Raw genomic sequence first — 18,689 nt, 5'->3', positions numbered from 1 at the left:
CTGTTGAGGGAATTTCAGGAGGTCTAGACCAGTGCGCTCGCTGCGTTGTGACTTCACACCGCATCACCTAAAGCCCTTCGAGGCAGACTGGGATGCCGATGCTTGATCAGGAAATTTCAGGAGGTCAAGACCATGCCCTGTTTTGCGGCTTTACCACACCACCACTTTGATACTCTTCGAGGCAGACTCGAATTACCAAGTCGAGTAAAGTGCGCGAGTTTGCAATGCCCCCTCCCTCCCCCCTTGCGCGTTGACGTGTCTAGTCCATCCTCATGGCCCTTTGAGGTAAATGTCGGGAAGCCTGAATCGTCTCATGTATTGCAACCCGACCACGACACGTCATCTCAGCCATTGTGTCCGAAGCAGACTTGCCTGAACTTCAAGGAGATTGGACCACGGCTTCTATCATCGGGCCAGCACTCTGCAGCGAGGATCGATATTCTTTATCCAAAAGGGGAAATTTGGGCGTGGCTGACAAATGCACTACCGTTTATGATGCGGCCATTGGATAATGCTGAGTACGGACTCTTTGGCCTCCCTGGCGAGGCTCCTCCTCGAACGGCCCATTCAGACAGGCACATAGCATAGCGACTCTGTTCGGAAGTAAGTGTGCTGAGAGACGGGATGCTAGCGTTTCTGATATTGCAAGAGGCAATTTTTATTACTTAGATTGGTAATTCGGGCGATCTGGTGATGAAGGCAAGAGGCGGTTGGTGGAGGGGCGGAGTGGTTGCTAGATAGGTAGTCTGTATGGGTGTCAGGAAAACAGGGAAAATTCGTGCGATTAAGTGAAAGGATTAGAGGCTATAGATTATAGCCGCGAGTATGAAAGATAGGCTCTCTCTAGTTGTTGTGAAGTGTGTGCAAAGAATGCTGTTTGCGGACAGCGAGACGAGATGTCGTTGTAGAGGGGACACGTGACGTGTGAGAAATGAAGGGGGCGGTTGAGCGTCAAGAGACTTGAGAGGTACATTGCGTGACATGGTGGGCGGCTAGCCGCTTTATAGGCGCTGGAAAAGCGGCACCAGCTAGCGTGGCATGGAATTTCCGATTTGAGTAAGCGACAAGAACAGGGGTGTAGGATAGCAATTTCCTGATATAGGCAAGCCGTGGTATTAAATACTAATTAATTTATCCTCTTAAGGTAAAGTCTAATAAGTCTATCTTTAGTTTAATTTCCTTATCTAGATTAAAGATAGTTAAAACTGGTCTACTAATAATAGCTTCTTTAAGTTATTTAAAAGCTTTTTAAGCCTTATCGTTCTATTTAAAGGACTTATCCTTTTTAGTAAGTTTTATTAAAGGATTTATAACCTTACTAAAATCCTTAATAAATTATTAATAGTAGTTAATAAAGCCTAAAAAGGCTTATATTTCCTTAATATTATTAAGTATCTTTTATTCCTTAACTATAAAGATCTTTTTTTCTTTTATACTGATTTTTCTAGATATAATAATATATCTTAAAAAGTCTACCTTCTTAATATAAAAGTAACTCTTTTTTAGTTTAACTAATAGCTTAATATTTTATAGTATTTTTAAGACCTTATAGATATATTCTCTATATTCTTCTTTATTATCTAAAAAGATTAAGATATTATCTAAATAATAAACTATAAAGATATTAAAGTATTATTAAAGTATACTATTAATTATTTACTAAAATATTATAGATATATTAATAAGACTAAATAGCATAACTATATATTTAAAAAGTCTAAATTTAGTTCTAAATACTATTTTTTACTTATCTCCTTTCTTAATATAGATTAGGTTATATATACCTTTAAGGTCTAGAGCAGTAAAGATCTTTTTGCCTTATAATTAATCCTAAAGTTCTATAATAAGCAGAAATAAGGTTTAATTCTTAATAGTTTTTATATTAATTAGTTAGTAATTAATAATAGGTCTATTCTTTTTATTTTTTTTAGATATAAAGAACATTAAAGATACTAAAAATAAGTTTAATTCTTTAATATATCCCTTTTTAAGTATTTTATTAATATATTCTTTTTATATCTTTAACTCTCTTTTATTAAGTAAATATAACTTCTAAAATAGTAAGTTATTATCTATAAGGTTAATTTTATAATCCTATTAGCTATATTTAAGAATTTCTATTTTTAGTTTTTCTATAAATACTTTATTATATATTTAATATTCCTTAAGTATATTTACTAGTCTATTCTAGCTTAATATTAATTCTAATTCCCTTTATAGGTTTTATTATTAAAGAATACCTAAAATCTATTTCTTACTTTATATACCTTTTTTATATTTATATTATACTCCTTTTAAAGGTAGTAGTTACTTTATACTATATATATCTATACTTTCTCTAGTAGTTAGGGTTTAAAATCTCTTATTATTTCTTATAATTATTTTATTATTACTATTAGGGTTAGTAAGAAAGATAACCTAGCCTTCCTTTTAATTAATAATTAAATTTTCTTATTTAAGCTATATTATACCTAAAAGGATATTTATATCCTATCCTAAAAGTACTATATTAAAATCCACTTTTTATTTTCTTTTTTTAGTAAAAACTTTAAGATAATTAATCTTTTAGTCTATAATACTATTATTATAGTTAAAGAGCTATCCTTTTATATTTACTAGTAGGTAAGGCAATAATTTCTTTTTCTATAATAATCTAAGCTTTATAACTATTTTTAGATTAATAAAGTTTTATTATACTTTACTGTTAATTTATATATCTAGCTATCTTCCTTTAATTTAAATAGGTAGTACTAAATAAATTAATATACTTATTATTTATATTATTCCTAAAGTGCTTATATCTCGTTATAGATAGTACTCTTTATATATCTATAGCTCTATTATAGATAGTATCTAACTTTTCTTAAGGCATTATAGTAATTTCTTTTACAATTATTATTACAGTATCTTTTACTATTAATACAGTTATTATTAAATTTCTTATTAAATAATTATTATTAATATTATTTCTTTAATTTATTACTAATATCTTTATCTAGGGTTATTTATCTAAATAGTATATTATTATTATCTAGATATAGGCTATCTGCCTTCTATTAATACTGCAGTTTATTAATATTATTATTAATAGATATTGCTTTCTTAAGTATATACTTTCCTTAAGTTATTTCTTTAAACTCTTTTTTTACTTTTTTAATTATTTATTAAGATTATTAGATTCTATCTAAAAGATCCTTATTCTTATAGATTTATTAGTAATATACTATACTAAATTATAGTTCTAGCATTTTAAGATTATTATATTATATAAAAGGTAAGTATCCTTCTATTTTTTCTTTAAGGTATAGTTTACTATTAGGTATTTTAAGTATTATAATTAAAAAACAGTTATTATTAAGTTTTTCTTACTTATATATATTATATTAATAATTCTTATATAAGACCTATAATATATCTTAATATTATTTATATATAAAAAGTGTTTATATATTATTTTATAGATTAAACTCCTTTTCTTTATATTATAGGTTTATAGTATTATTAATATAATAGGCTCTAATTAGTATTATATTAATAGTATTAATATTTATATATTCTCTAGCTCCTTATATATAAAAGTCCTTATAATTTAAATATATTTTAATTCCACTTTTATTATATAGTAATTTATACTCTTATTTCTATTTTTATTTAATTTCTTTATCTCTATAATAAAGGTACTATATTACTTATCTAACTGCACTTTCTCTATATCCTATACTTTAGTCTTTTCTATATTATTATATATAGATATTATTTCTAGATTTATATTCTTACTTTTAGGCTTTTTCTATATCCTAAAGTATAATTTTAATTAAGATATTATTAATAGTTTATAAGGTTTATTTTTATTTATCCTATTTAGAGGTAACTAAACTTCCTTATTTTATTATTCTTAAGGTTTATATTTTTTTAAGTTTCTTATTAATTTTTTTATTATATTATTACTTTCTCTATTAAGTATTAATTTATTTTTTTAATTTTAGGTTATTATAGATTTTTTATTTCTGCCTCTTTCTATAGATAGCTTATTATTATCTATACTCTTTTTCTAGTTTTATTCTTTATATATATTATTTATACTAGATTTAATTTTACTTTTCTTAAGTCCTTTTATTAAGTTTATCTATAATTACTTCTTTATATATTAGGAATTTATCTTATAGTTCTTTAATAAGGCTTCCTTTACTTAAGTTCTATCTTTCCTTTAGTATATTATTATTATATAGGGCAGTTATTACTGCTATATTATATATACCTTATATTATTCCTAGTATCTAGGTTTATTATACTATTTAAGGTTTATACTATTAGGTTAGTCCTAAAGTCTACTTACCTTAATTAAAATCCTATAGTTTTTACAGTTCTAAATACTATTAGGCTATATATCTAAAGTTATTATAGTTATAATATTTATATTTAAATATATCTTATAGCTTATATTTATAGTTATTTAGTTAAGTGGCTCTTAATATTATAGGTCTTAATTGTATTCTATATAAGGTATTATTATACTAATTGCCTTATTATTATCTTTAATTATAAAAGTTACCTTAATTATTATTATATTATTAGTTAGGGTAATATAAATTAAAGTTATTTCTATATTTATAATTTACTTTCTCTTGCCTATATTTATATTATTATTTATTAATTTTAATTATTATAGTAATATAAGTTATAAGGTTATTAGGTCTATCTATAAGGTATAGTTTATCTTTAACTTCTTCTTTAATACTTTAGTAATAGATTTCTATAAAGGCATTATTACCCTATTAAGTCTTAGCTGCTAGCTAATAAAATTTAGCTAAATAAGTAATATATAATTTTTACTATTTAAGTATAAGTAATTTAGCTGCAGCTTATTATTCCTTATTAACTACTCTAAAATTGTCTTTAAATACTTATTTAAAGTTATCCTAATCTATAAAGATATTTTAGGTATTTTAGTCTTAAAGATTCTCTTTATTTTTAAAATAGTCTTTTATAATAGGTTTAAACTACTTTTTAGTACTTCCTTAAATTAAAGATACTATAAATAAAAGTTTCTTAATAGCAGTATCTAGTTTATTTAAGAATAGATAGAAGTATCCTTTTATTTAGGTAAAAAATAGAATTATATTAGTTATTTATCCTTTAAAAGGTTCTAGCTTAGGTAGTTTTAAAGCTTTATTAAAGTCTCTCTTTTATTGTTTATTATTGCTATTATTAGTTATTATAGCACTTTACTAATTATTTATTTAAGCTTATAAGGTTTAAATAGTATTATAAAGCTGCTAAACTTTAGCTACTATTTTAGTATTACTAAATAGTGCTTTAATATAAGGAGGTATTAGACTAATATTACTAGATATTTTAATAATATAATATTACTTAATATAAATATAATATATTTTAAATAAGAGCTATTAATATATAATAGTTAGGGTTTTAAATAGAGAAACTAATCTATATTAAGTTTATATTTATAGATTATATAAGGCATTATACTAAATATATTAGTTTTAGGTTATATCTCTTAATAGTTAATAGTATAGATAAAGCTTATTAAGGTAAAGAAGTATTATTAATAGCTAATAAGCTAAGTTCTATTTAATGCTAAATAAATATATATATATATATTATAGTGGCTTACAGTATAGTAAGCCAGGCTTACGGTAAGTTATAAGTTAGATTATAAGCCTGATATATGGCTTATAATAGTTATCCCTTAGTATATTATAAGTTAGGTGCTAATTGGTTAAAAATAGTAGGGGACTATATAATATAAGCGCCTTTCTTAAGTTAGGTCGTAACAATAGGCCTAAAGTATAAGATTTATATAAGCCTTAATAGTAGATTAAGATATATTATTTAATTAAAAATTAATTAATTAGATAGTATTAATATAAGGTAAGGGATTTTTATACTACTTACTTATTTATACTGCTTGCTTATTGTGTATATTATCTAGTTATATTTAGCACTATATATAGTATTAACCTTTTATCTTAATTTATTAAAAAAAGGCACTTATATTATATATATTTTACTTTATTTCTATTAATTATAAAGTAATTTATATCTTATCTTGAAATATTTTAATTATATTCTAGGTAAAATATATAGTTATTAAATATTTAATAGATATTAATAGATATATAATATATAAAATATAAATAAGCAGTCTTAAAACTAAAAAGGTATTTACTTTTAGATTAATAAGCTACATTTAGTTTAAGAGGTATTAAATTTATTTTCCTTAAAAAAGAAGATATATAAGAAATTATAGTGGGGCACTGCAGGGAAAACCTATCGACTTGGCAGCAAGTGCGCCTGGATTCATAGTAATGGCTATGGTGTCTACCTTTGTTGTAATCTGACACGACAAGGTTGCGGTAAGCATGAAAGTTTATTCTCCCTTAGCCTGCACCGCCCTGTCAGCACTAAGTTAAAGAAGAGGAAACCGGCCCGCTCCGCGCAGACTGCTAATTGCCAACGTAATGGTTTGCTGTATCTATTGGCCCTCATAGAAGAAAAATTGCTGCTAGTTTCTTCTCTTACCTTACATAATATAAAGATCCTATGACTTATCTACTGGCAGCAACCAAGGCGGACAAATCGTCAGGAGGCAGTATTTTCTCGGTCAACTTTGCCAGAAATGCGTCGATCCATTGCTGCCTGATCTCAAACCGCAGTAAGATCAAGATGGGCATGCACTTTGCTCTCTGAACTGCACGCTGTTTGGTCGAAGCTGCAGTGGCTTACTGGGGTTTGCAGGGCGGGTGATCAGGCCGTGCTACGTTTAATGGGGCTCGAGCGGTGGTCACTGGTTAAGCAAACCCCTCTTTGTGTTGCTTAAGACGTACATCCTGACGAGACTTTAGATCCGAGAGTAAAGATTATCTCTTAATTATTATAGCTTAAATAGTCATTAGGCTTATAGATTGTTATTATAGATCTCTTTATAGTATAGATAATTAAGGCTAAATGGCAAGTAGGGCTTAAGTTATAATAGTATATTTATAATTATGGGCTGAGAAACTCGGTCGTGTGAACATTACTGCACACCAGACAGAGCTTTTGGATTGTGGGGTTGCGACGGAGCCAACGGAGGAGGAGCGCAAAATGGTTGTCGGCGGGAATTGGTACTCAAATTGGTTTTATGATAATTTTACCTAAAGTTCTCCTACTCTTTATGCTAGACTATGAAGAGTTTTATATACTTATGGTAACTTGTAGTAACTTAGAGTAGATCATTGTGATATCTCGTCATGCAACCACTATACCTCGGGTTTCCGACCGGCGAGCAAACATAAGCAAATGACTGACTGGAATTACGTGGTAATTAGCCGCGAAACGAGATTCCTCAAAGCCACAAGCTCTGCGCGGGAGAGTTCGTACATGTGTCCATGCTGTTGCCAAAAACCTGGAGCTGGTCCCACAGGTGTGGCGTATCGCCGTTCAGCGGTGCGGGGAAACGTGTGCGCGGGGGGTGAGGGGCGTAGGGTAAAAAGGCCCTGTAATGGGCATTGCGTACGTCCTGGTATTCGGACTGAGACAGGACGCAGGGGATAAAAAAAGTGCTGGGTGCATCTTGACAAGACCAGTGCAAGAAGAGATACAAGACAATTGATAACTATAAGAGACCTATAGCAAAAGGTATATCCTCACACAGACTTAGTTGTTGTAACTCCAGGCAAGTCCCTCCTACACCATAGGGCCTACTAATGAGCTGCCTCCCTTGGGCCGCGGAAGCTGAGGCACAAGCTGGCTAACCCAGCCAATAATGGCGGGAGCTTCCAAAGTAATCCTAGTGCCAGTGGCTGTAGTCTCCATCTTGGTTTTAGCGCTCGATTTGTCCTGACTATGACTGGCGCTGAGACTAAATGGCCCATAGCCTACCTTGACCTGGGCATCAGTATGGGAGGATTCGACAGCCTCTTCAAGGGATGTCGTATCGCCGCGGAATTCAAGCTCGACATTTGACGCAACGATGAAGGCTGTAGGATAAGATGGGAAGTAAGGGTAGTTTGCCAGTGCCTTATCGTTCTTCTGGTCGATTAACTTGTGTAGATCCAGAGCGCCTGGCGAGAGCTTCACATCGTCGCCTGTATTAAGCTCCGGGTCTGAGAACAACTCGCCATGCAGCCAGGCACGGTCGATTGTCACGAGTAGTGCCTCGAACTTGATGTCCACAGCACAGTTGGATGTTGCGTTTGAAGCCTTCCTGCGGGTACATCAGCATTTGACTAGGAGAAGACAATGTCTGTTCCGTTACTTACATGGATGCCTCAGAGTGGTTGAAACTAGCTGAAGCATTCCACCACCATCCAGACGCACTGGCACTAGCTGATGTAGAAGAAGAGAAGCTCTCCGAGGAGCTTGACTGCGACGACGCTGATACACTCAGACTGATCTGCAACGGGATTAGCGATGTCTCATTTCTTTTTGCAATGCCAGTATCCGGAATTTTCATACCTTTGTCCATTTGCTTGGCTCAACTTTGTTTGGTTGTGCAACTGCGACCCCGTTACGAGGAATATTGAATTCTGGGAGCCAAAGGTTACGACATGATCTCTGGAGCGTTGTAGGGAATACTGACTAGGATCCGCGTATTGGTCATCGGCTTCTGCATACTGTGTTGACACGAGTTCTCCCTTCGCGGCTTGACCTGGCTCTTTGACGTCCTTCTTCACAACCTCAGTGATAGCAGGCGCAGAGGCACTAGCCTTGTAAAAAGCCTCGAGCCCGTCCTTGAGCAACTTAAGCTGGTTATTGACGTCGGTGATCATGCTATCAATCCACTGGACTTTCTCCGTCTTGCTCTTGTTGGAGAGACCCAACGCAACGTCTTTGTTGTTTTGTAAATTAGCCTTGCTGTTGTTCTCCAAGGCTGTTTGAAGTTTGTCTTGTTTGTCTCGTGTGACAAGTGGATTAGGTGGAATTGCGTTCTGTGCATCGTAAAGCTCCTTGTAGGCCTTGGTCAATTCAGTTTCTGTCTCGGCAAGTGTTGGCTTCTTGGTCGCTTCGGAATCTCCCTTAGCGACCGCTTTTTCATTTTCTGTTTCGTTACCATTGGTGATGGCTTGATCAGTTCCGCTCCCTTCAGGCTTGCCTCCCGTGGCAGCCGGCCCATTCGGGGCCTCCGACTCAATAGACTAGACGTTATCAGGCTGTGAGACTTTTCCCTGTCCTATCCCATAAAGTTACTCACCTTCTTGAGGCCAGTGTAAGAAAGCAGCAAGCGGTTCAGGCGCTTGATCTCGGACTCAAAATCTTTGCGGCTCAGTCGGTTGTTCTGCTCCTGCCACTGATCCACCTTCTCCTTACACAGTGTTGCCCTAAACTACGTTAGAAATCTTTTGACAGGGAAACCTCACTCACCAGTTAGCTGGAGTAAGATGAACCTCTTGCCATTCCGTTGAGCCATCAGGATCAATCACGACAAGGTTACGGGCTGCTTCTTTGCTCGCCTCCACTCTCTTCATTGCAGATGAGACATCAACAATGCCAAAGTAGTAATCAACCTGATGGAGTTGTAAGCTATGTGTTACAGTCTGCAACCTTGATTCCTCTAAACCTTGAAGAATCGGAAGTGGACTGGATTACCTTATACTTATTCCCATTAACGATCCCTGGTCAGGATATGTGTCAGTCTCCAAGAAATGTGCATTTCTGTTCACAGTAACTTACAATCCATATATTTAGCCTGGGCGTTATCCTTGAACTTGATTGAAACATACGTTAGTGGCACTCGAGACAGGAAACAGTTTGTCAACACACATTGCGGAAGCTTTCTTGGTTCCAGTCATCATAAGCTCGCTGCTGTTCCCTGACGTTTCCCGGGAATCGATCTTTGGCGTCAGCTGCAAAGTGAAGTTAGATTTTTTTCTGGAATTGACACTTCACCAGGGGCTCTGGTGATCCATGTACTTACCGCGGGCTTTGGCCTTGGCCGCTTCCCATTTGTTCATTGCTTCAGAGTAAGATTGCTGCTTCTCGACATAGACATCAATGACTGATTTACTAGAGTTTGGAGCTGTTTGAGTCAAGTACTTCATCGCTGTGACGTAGCGATCAGCAGCGGCAGTCTTAGTAGTTGTCGATTTATCAGTGTCGATGGGAGCATCCTCGGGGACCAGCATGTCGAGAGCAGCGGCGTAGCTTCTAGCTACACTTTTGCCAGTAACGCCCATCTTAACTTATCTCTTAGCGTTGCAAATATCTTATCGCTCATATTGTTCTAAGCATACCATAACTTTGCTCAATGGGATCATGTTATCCACAAGCCGAGACTCGTTGACTTTGATGCGATGGGGCGTGTCAGACTCCTGCCTAGAGTCCCATACGTAGGGGCCGGGGTCACTTCCGTGGTTGTGAGTGTTGATTTTCACCAGGCGCATATCATAGAAGTAGGGTACAATACATACGTTGTATCGATGATGGTGCCAGGAATCTGGACTGTCATTAATTGCTCAGTAGCAACGGGCAGTGAAGCCTGAAGAGCTTCCCGAACTTTCTACTTATTGTTAAGTACATCTTTGCAGATATCTTTAGTAGCTCCAAGCATACCTGGGAAACCAGCGCTGCTTGCGCTACCATCTTCATTGCCTGCTCTTCATCCATGTTGGACTACCTCTGTGGCTCTGCTGGAAAGACTTTAGAATAAATTGATGACGCGATAGATGATAGACTTGTGTCCAGATTGTATTGGCTTACACCTCAATTTATGACAGAAACCAGAATATCAGTAGGCCCAAGAACGTTCTTAAGCAATCAGTGAGCCAAGGTACTGGGATAATATTAGCCCGAGGTCTCGCTCTTCTGGATCCCTTCACCGCAGCGACCGAAGGCTGAACAGTGAATCACTTCAGCCAGCCACATGTCACACTTCAGGACAAGTCATACGATCTAGACCTTTCTAACCTCTTCTGCATGCCGCATTTCCATTCTAAAATCCCAATCGGGCCGGTATCTGAACCTCGTTATTTCTATAGTTCACTAGCCCCCACGAGTTCTGGAGGCTGGAAACAACTATTGCCTGCAAGGAAAAGCTCATATCACATATGGCACGTTAGAGCTTCCCAGCGGAGTGCCCAATTTGGAAAAGATAAAAGAGATCACGAGTGCACTACACTCGCACTATTGCCAATAAATTCAAGTCGCCTTCCGCAAACGGCATTTCGTAGGAACTCATTTGCATAAGCGCCTGTCTGTATGGGCTGATTTAGTGATTGTGGCTGGCTAAGAATGCCCAAAGAAGGGCCAGTCTACAGCTGAGCATTGGTGCGGGGAATACCCATTTGGAACGGCCCGCACCGTAAAGACGGCCATAGCGTAAGCTCTAGAAACGCCCTCCTATCCAGTTTAGTGGCGGGCTCATTTCACGTCACCAAATACAAAGACGAAATTGGAATTGCCTAGAACGCGTATCGCAAATTTCTTCTCCACGTCCTCGTACCAACTCAGCCAGCCAAAATTATACTGTTTTAATTATAGAGACGTGAGTCAATTAATAGTATGTCTATAGATGTATTTTGTAAGTTTTCTCTACTGTAAGTAAGATTGTGTATTGGATTCGGACTCATTAGATTACTATACCTCTTCTTCTCATACCCCGCCCTTGATTATGCAATCACAGCCATACAAAGAGGTCTCGTGGTAAATTGCCAAGGAGACCTAATACTAATAGTCTGCTGCACGTCACGCTTTTATTGCTGCCCTCTAGATGGATGCGAAAAGTATACTATACAAAGTGGCGAGCTGAGTGAGGCCGTGGTTCAAAGCACGCCAAATATGTGGCTTGCTGAGAATGACTTATTGCAGTTAGTGCCTAGTTACCATTTGAGTCGATATCAGCTCAGCCATGACACGCGCATTCCACAAAAAAAAGATAATTCTAGTCATACTGGAAGTAGAACTAACTGATGGATAAGTAGGGAACATCTTTTTCAAGGGGTCCTTTTTAGCTCTCCATAACACTATAACATACAGCCCTACACACACATTTAAGATAAAGTTGGCAAAGCTCCTTAAGCATCATCTTGTTTCTATTATATCCTTTTCCCTTCTCTACAGCTCTAAGTCAAGGTGACAGCAGTCTTTCAATTATGAATTCTGTTCCGATCAATAACCCAGCGCAACGATTTGCTTACTTTATAGCAACCCCAGACTCACGAATTTGTGACTCCATCCCAAGCGTTGGCAATGCCGCCTTTGCGTGCATCAAATTCGGCCACCACAAGCGTGCGAATCACTCGAGGGACCGATACAAAACTAACAATCCATCTTGTAAGCAATGTTATCCTTATTTATTTGCCTGTCGCGTTAATGCAGACAATTGAGCAAGTCTCAAGGCGAGTTGAAAATGTGTGATCTAACAATCTTGCATAGTCTTTTACTGCAACATCAGCATCCCGAATTTTGACCCATTTCCCAGGTCCTTCGCTTTGTGGCTTCAAGATAAAGTTCTTTCACTCAGTCATTTGAGAGAAAGGGGGGTTTTTCAACACCTTCCGTGGGGGGATGAGTGGTTTCGATGCATTGGTAACGACATAAACCTACGCACCATGGCCAATGCGCTTTCTGGAAACCAAAACGCCCTTGAAGCCGCGTTAGGTAATGCGATCCAGGCACAGATAGTAAGGGTAAACAACTTCTACCAGCAGAATCAACAAGTACCCAATCCTCTTAGCGACTACACCTGGCTTTCCAATCGACACGCAAACCTCGGCAATCGTACTGGTTTTGAGGCATACCCCGGCCTAGTGGCGAACAACACCCCACAGCAGCTTCAAGCACTATGGGGGGGTTTGGCACGACCCAATATACAATCGGTGGTGCTCCGTATGACATGGCTTAATGTCTTAGAAGAGGCAATGCAAAACCTGGCTGCTCGCCTTCAAGCCACACAAAACTTCCAACCACAAATCAACCAACCGCGTCAATGGGACACTCAAGCTGTACTTGCCGTTCTTAACGGCGTTGGGCAAATACTTCCAGACCTTGTCGTTTATGAGGCACCGTTAGCCCTTTCAACTCGTCAAAATGCTACGACGTCAGCTAATGTTAAGTTTCTGGACAACAATGTGGCACTGTTGTTCTTCACGCATTTCCTGGAAACTAATTGAGGGGTTTCTCGAGCGTTCACAGAAAAGCAACCTGAGAGATGTATTAAATGGGGCAGCTGCCGTCTGCTGATCTTAACAGGTTGCTTGGATACAAGAAAATAAGGGATGTTTCCAAGAGTCATGAGCGCGATATGAGTCTTGAATATTGGCGGGATATAGACTACAGTATAGAAGCTTATTTCTACAGCAAAATACCTCTGAGAGAAAATAAGACTCTTTTATACAAAAAAAGCTAATAGGAACTAAGAGATGAGGATAATCAGAGCAATTCTTGAGTCTTAGTAATCGGATGCAGTTCAGGCAAGATGTCTGAAGGGTTTATACATGTCAGATGAGCAAGGGTCCGTCACTGTTGGTATGGATGATGTGCGAGATCCGATTCTTCCTGATATAGGGAAGTGTGACCAAGACCTCCACAAGCCTCTGATTGCTGAGCAGCTAGTGGATGTGTCCTAGATAGATTTTATCGCCATCGGTGTCAACCCCGACGCTATCTTACCCCGCACGAACATTTGGAGATAAGCCATTCGGCAGCACGCCCGCCCTCGACGTCGGATCCCTGTCTTACCCACGCACTTAAGAGCTACAACTTATTGAATACCCTGAATTCCTCACGGACTTGAGACAGCTTCCCGCCTCAGACATGGACTCAGAAAGAGCCCCGGTTTCGACATCACGCCCCCCACGCCGAACCCGCGCGTAAGTCCCATATGTGATTAAGTGAAAGCCTATTTTATCCGCTAAACTCCGTGTGCAGATGCAAGGGTTGTCGGAGTGCGAAAGTTCGACGCTCGGGGGGTGAGCCGTGCCAACGATGTGCGCGACGGGGTTCCGAATGCATATTTGCTACCGACAAAGACTTTGTCTCTCTGTCGGAGCGCTATCTACGAGACTTGCGGCACCGATTATTCGAGAAAGAACACGGCGCCTCGACCGAAAGTTCGTATGAGCCTCGGGTGGAGATTCCGCCGTCCTCGTGTGTGCAGGCGTCAATCTCGGTCGCGAATCCAGCCTCTCCCATCCTCTCGCAGACAGACGACAGTACGAGAACTTTGCCTGAACGAACAGCGAGAACATGGTCGCCACCTTTGTTGCCATCTGCACAAAGTAGTGTGGCATACAGTAGGCCTCAATTTGGTATGTTCCGGCCAAAACCTCAGATATCGACAGCCTACGTCATAAAACACAATACCTTTGGCTGACTTAAGCCAACAGAACACCAGCCTAGTAGTTTGAAGAATGCAGGACGAACCGTCACTTCTTCGATTATTCCTATCACCTCATCAATTGCGCCTACAGCCAACAGCCGTTCTGGTGGGGGTGAATCTCGGGACAGAGATCAAGTTCAACGTCCCAGGAATAGCATCCTCGGTAGTGAATTCGGTTTTATCCCTGATTCTCAATCGTCTTTTTTCTGTATATTCAAACATCTATTCAACCTCTGCTGGATATCAATTTACCAAGAAATCTTTGTGCAATTCCTGCTGATCATTGCTGACAACATAGTCTCCCTGTTTGATAGTATTTCTTGGGCCAACTTCAACATGGGCTTTCTGCCGCCAGGTGTTCACCATTCTTGAAAATGCTGTCAATAGTCCCGATACACCTCTAGCGCCATTGAACTTGGATGGAGTGGCATTTATCTTACAATGGCAATCTAAGCTTGAAGTGGATGGTGATGACTTGTCACGTTTGCCACCAATGGGTCATGCCCTCTTTCAATATAACACAGTCAAATTTCGCCTAGGGGAGCTATCATGCATTATTGATGAGCCCAGCTTCCTTGAAACCTTTTATGCCTTTCACAAGAATCCGTTAGAGACTGCTCACGAACACCGTTTGTGGTTTATCGAATACCTTCTGATCCTTGCCTCGGGCAAGGCACTCACATCTGGGTATGGTAGTCCCTCTCGTGCACACAAGACTCTCAACGGCTCTTATATGGCTGCACGGGCCTTCTCACTGTTGCCGGATATGGCAGTTCTCCAAAACAACCGCCCGGCGCTTTTAGCTATGAGAGTTTTGGCTTTATCAGCGCTGTATCATCACGCTGTTGACATGCGTTCATCAGCATATCAATATGTCAGTGCCGATGTTCCTTTTACTCGCTTTTTGATTTCCAGAAGACCGACTTTTTGACCCACGCCATTTGTAAATCGGCTAAGCATTTCGCATGGCGCTACATGATGGTCTTCATCGTCGGATGCCAAAAGATGTTGGCCCGAAGTTGATAGCTGAAATTAGCAATACCTGGTGGGGTATCTAGGAGATCTCAGCAGGGTTAGCGTGCCCATCCACGTTGTCGCAAGACTATATCACCACCCCGACACGAGATTTACGATCTTCAGATCATTCAGAAAAAGCACTCAGTCTACGAGTGCGCCTATCGCGACTCGTCCTAACCATAACAAGCTGTATGAAAATACTACCAACACTCTCATTATTAATATGTATCTGGTATTGATACAAGTTTAGGTAGTTACAGCTTTGATCAACAGTCAGTCTCGGATTTTGTGCGAGATACAACATCAAATCTGCACAAGCTGGCAGAACTATCACGGGATATTGATCAAATTATCTCCTTCCATAGGACCAGCGGTGGCGAACCGCCACAAATGTTCATCAACATAAATCTGTCATATCACCATGTAAGTTGAAAGAAAAGAGCAACACCGTTTACGAGGATTACCGATTGACCAAATGATGACAAATTCAGTGCTTAGTTTTGGCAACCCGGCCACTTGTAATATGGCTGCCCACGCGAAAATTCTCCCTGGAAGTGAACCCCAGTGGCTGACGGGACCTGGCGCTACTTTTATGGAGAAGTCCCGGCAATCAGCAGCAACAATACTTTCGACACTAGACGACCTAGCTGAAATTGACATAATAGGTATGATTGGCCCCCATTCGCTATTGAACTCAAATATGCTAATAATTGATTGCAGAAGCCTTCTTACCTTTCCATCTTGAATATGCCTTCTCTGCCGCCACATTGCTCTCTATACTCTCAGGACTCCTGCCATCACACATGCAACAGTCTGGATGGCGGCAGTCAGTGGCTGTCATTTTCGAAGCTTTGATGTGCAAGGGGAGCGTAGCAGTTGGGCTTCGCATAGCCGAATTGGAGCATCTTGAAACTCAATTGGCCCCTCATCGGACTGACGAGTCGGCCAGTGACCGCTGCTATCTACCAACAGATCCCTCCGTTTTAGATGCATCAACACCCCATAGGTCTTGGGGAGGACGCGCAAGCGGTGGTCAGAGCCAGGAAGAGTGTCTGATGTGGGTAACTGTCAAGACGACAAGGGTCTGGGGGCTGGCCTGTGGGATTTTGCTGTTTCCCAAGTTGAATTGGAAGATATACTTTCACTGACTCGCGAATTTCAGAACGATGACCCTATCCCATGCCTACTTTCTCCAGATACGGTTTGATACATATACCTGCTTTCTGAGTTCCATAGTCACAAGCTTTTCAATGCGCATAAGATGGTCCATAAAGATTACTAAACTTAGTACTTTAACGGTATAGAAAGGTATATCTTAAGTTCATGATGTCTTTAGCTCAAACCATCTCAGTGTCTCATAGTTGACTTACAGTATATACATCCCCTGAGTGACGAGTCGCAAGACCAAGAAATTGCCGATTCAGGAACCAAGCGCGACATGAACATGCCATACAGAAGGTTCACTTCAGTGACAACGGTGCCCAGCACAGAATAGATCTACATGTCGTACTGGTCAAAATTGGATGGGTTGAACTTGATGCGGTGGGCGTGAATCTACTTGCCATTACGAATGTCCTCTCTAGTATGACCTTCATCGGGGAGCAACTTGGAACGATCCAATTTACCAAGAGGACCTCCCACACTTGGTTAGCAGGAGTGTCCTTAACCATAAAAAACAGTTTTTTGCCATCAGGGACTTCCTCAGGGGACCCAAAGCTTGTTCCAATTAGCTCCTTTCATCACTCCCGTCGGAGTGAGCCCCTTCAAGGGGTGTCGCCAGTCTGGCTTCTGCAAGCGGAGCCGAAAATGTGCTGCAAGAGTGTGCGCTCTGGGGTCGAAATGGTGTGAGGCCATATATCACCAAGTCCGACACCCATTTCTTGCAAGGATGAAGGATGGCCAGCTTTCAGCTGTCATCTTGAACACCATCAACGACCACACGAAATCAAAATGCCCCTATCACCTTTTGCTTGCCGAGTTTGGAACCTCTCACGCGAATCTATGAGAAGACAGAGAGGAACTTTTGTAAATTATCCAGCTGGCAGGATGGCCAACATCCTCCTACAGGTTAGAACATGATATCACCAGAGGCGTGCCTAAGTCCTATCTAGGCAGCTAACTCCACAGGGTTATCATTGCCCCTTTAACAAACACGAGTATGCACGTATTGTCACAGTCTTGGGCGCCACCATCCTTGGTAGTAAAATATCTCGAGCTGGGGTGAAACATAATACGCAGCTAACATGGCATGCAACCTGAAGCTTAAGGGATGTGACAAACTACCAGTGATCAGAAAATACCCCATCGAGCTTTCCTTAAATTGTGGTTCTTTTGCTTGGGGAGAGTCATACAAAAGCAAGATGGCTGGCTGATCTTCTGATCCTCAGTGTAGATATTGGTCACATGCTCGTGCCGCACTGACAGTGTGTAATTATCAATGTCACAATCCAAACTTGGTAGCTCTGAATAATGCCTTCTGGCATTCTATTGCTATAATTAGAAGTCTGTGCTGGAAAATAATGACTTGGCTCTCGTCATTACTTGCTTGGCTTACCAGGTTGCCTCAGGAGGTCTAGGAGAGTCAGTCTACTCTCTCTGGGCTAACACTTAAAGCCTGATTTGAGTTTCTTTCTAGATTTTGTCATACCTTCTCAGCACTTTGCTCACTCTAACAGGTTTTACACATGAGTCGTATGTCTCAAACTGTCCTTAAACAATGCAGTAAGTGGCTGGCTGATATGCTCGAACAGTTAAATCAGTAGGGCTAGCAAGATATACCAGTGCCATGCTCTTAATCGATAGTTTAATTAACTTTGCAGAGTTATGAAATGCCATGATGGCGATAAAACAAGCCTGTATCGTATTATGCTGGTATATTCGTATGACTGCGTGGTACCGGCCCGTAGCCTGGCGTTACAAACTGAAAAGGATTTAAGTTTCGGGTCGCGGCTCCATATCATCACTGCTGGCTGCATTTGTTGTAAGAGTACTAGCGCGGGCGTGCCTGGCAGAGCTGAATGATATACAGGAGACTATTGATGTGACTTGCATGCTAAACCGAGTTAGTATCTTCCCTCTCCGTGAGGGGCCGACAGAACTGGCTTAGCGACTTCTCTTTACAGACACTATGCATGTCTCAGTTCAGTAGGCAATTGCTTCGCCACAACGTAGCAGTGTAGATGCTGCATGTAAAGTGGGCGATAATTTCTGAGACATTGTGACTTGATTTTGTGGAGGTGCATACATCACTCGGTCTGGATTCCAATATTGCAAAACTAGCCGCCCAGAACTCAAAGTTGGCATAGTCATCATCATCATGAATGTGACGATGCTGAGAAGGCTGGCTGAGCGA

The 18,689-nt window shown here is 39.1% G+C and overlaps 4 protein-coding genes across 4 annotated transcripts; 2 read left to right on the top strand and 2 right to left on the bottom strand.

The window, feature by feature from the left end:
- Positions 1–7,689: 7,689 nt before the first annotated feature.
- Positions 7,690–10,608, bottom strand: FPRO_07165 (uncharacterized protein; the record flags this gene model as incomplete). Its single annotated transcript, XM_031227841.1, has 13 exons — positions 7,690–8,209; positions 8,265–8,398; positions 8,461–8,531; positions 8,585–9,140; positions 9,197–9,323; positions 9,367–9,509; positions 9,547–9,617; positions 9,676–9,709; positions 9,766–9,848; positions 9,920–10,178; positions 10,236–10,347; positions 10,413–10,501; positions 10,555–10,608. The coding sequence occupies 13 exons, from the start codon at positions 10,606–10,608 to the stop codon at positions 7,690–7,692; spliced, it is 2,253 nt and encodes a 750-aa protein (XP_031078237.1).
- Positions 10,609–11,808: 1,200 nt separating this feature from the next.
- On the bottom strand, positions 11,809–12,025 carry FPRO_07166 (uncharacterized protein; the record flags this gene model as incomplete). Its single annotated transcript, XM_031227840.1, is given in 2 exon segments — positions 11,809–11,978; positions 11,989–12,025. 2 exon segments carry the CDS (start codon positions 12,023–12,025, stop codon positions 11,809–11,811), a joined length of 207 nt encoding a protein of 68 aa, XP_031078236.1.
- A 526-nt stretch (positions 12,026–12,551) lies between these two features.
- On the top strand, positions 12,552–13,112 carry FPRO_07167 (uncharacterized protein; the record flags this gene model as incomplete). The annotated part of the gene is made up of 1 exon (XM_031227838.1): positions 12,552–13,112. One exon carries the CDS (start codon positions 12,552–12,554, stop codon positions 13,110–13,112), a length of 561 nt encoding a protein of 186 aa, XP_031078235.1.
- A 643-nt stretch (positions 13,113–13,755) lies between these two features.
- On the top strand, positions 13,756–15,251 carry FPRO_07168 (uncharacterized protein; the record flags this gene model as incomplete). Its single annotated transcript, XM_031227837.1, has 4 exons — positions 13,756–13,811; positions 13,870–14,249; positions 14,328–14,584; positions 14,619–15,251. 4 exons carry the CDS (start codon positions 13,756–13,758, stop codon positions 15,249–15,251), a joined length of 1,326 nt encoding a protein of 441 aa, XP_031078234.1.
- Between the last annotated feature and the right edge of the window lie 3,438 nt (positions 15,252–18,689).

This window comes from Fusarium proliferatum (genome assembly GCF_900067095.1).
Source record: "Fusarium proliferatum ET1 genome assembly, contig: FPRO_scaffold003, whole genome shotgun sequence".
Taxonomy (NCBI): Eukaryota; Fungi; Ascomycota; class Sordariomycetes; order Hypocreales; family Nectriaceae; genus Fusarium; species Fusarium proliferatum.
The sequence above is the reverse complement of the archived record's forward strand: the minus strand, read 5'-3'. Positions and strand labels throughout refer to the sequence as shown.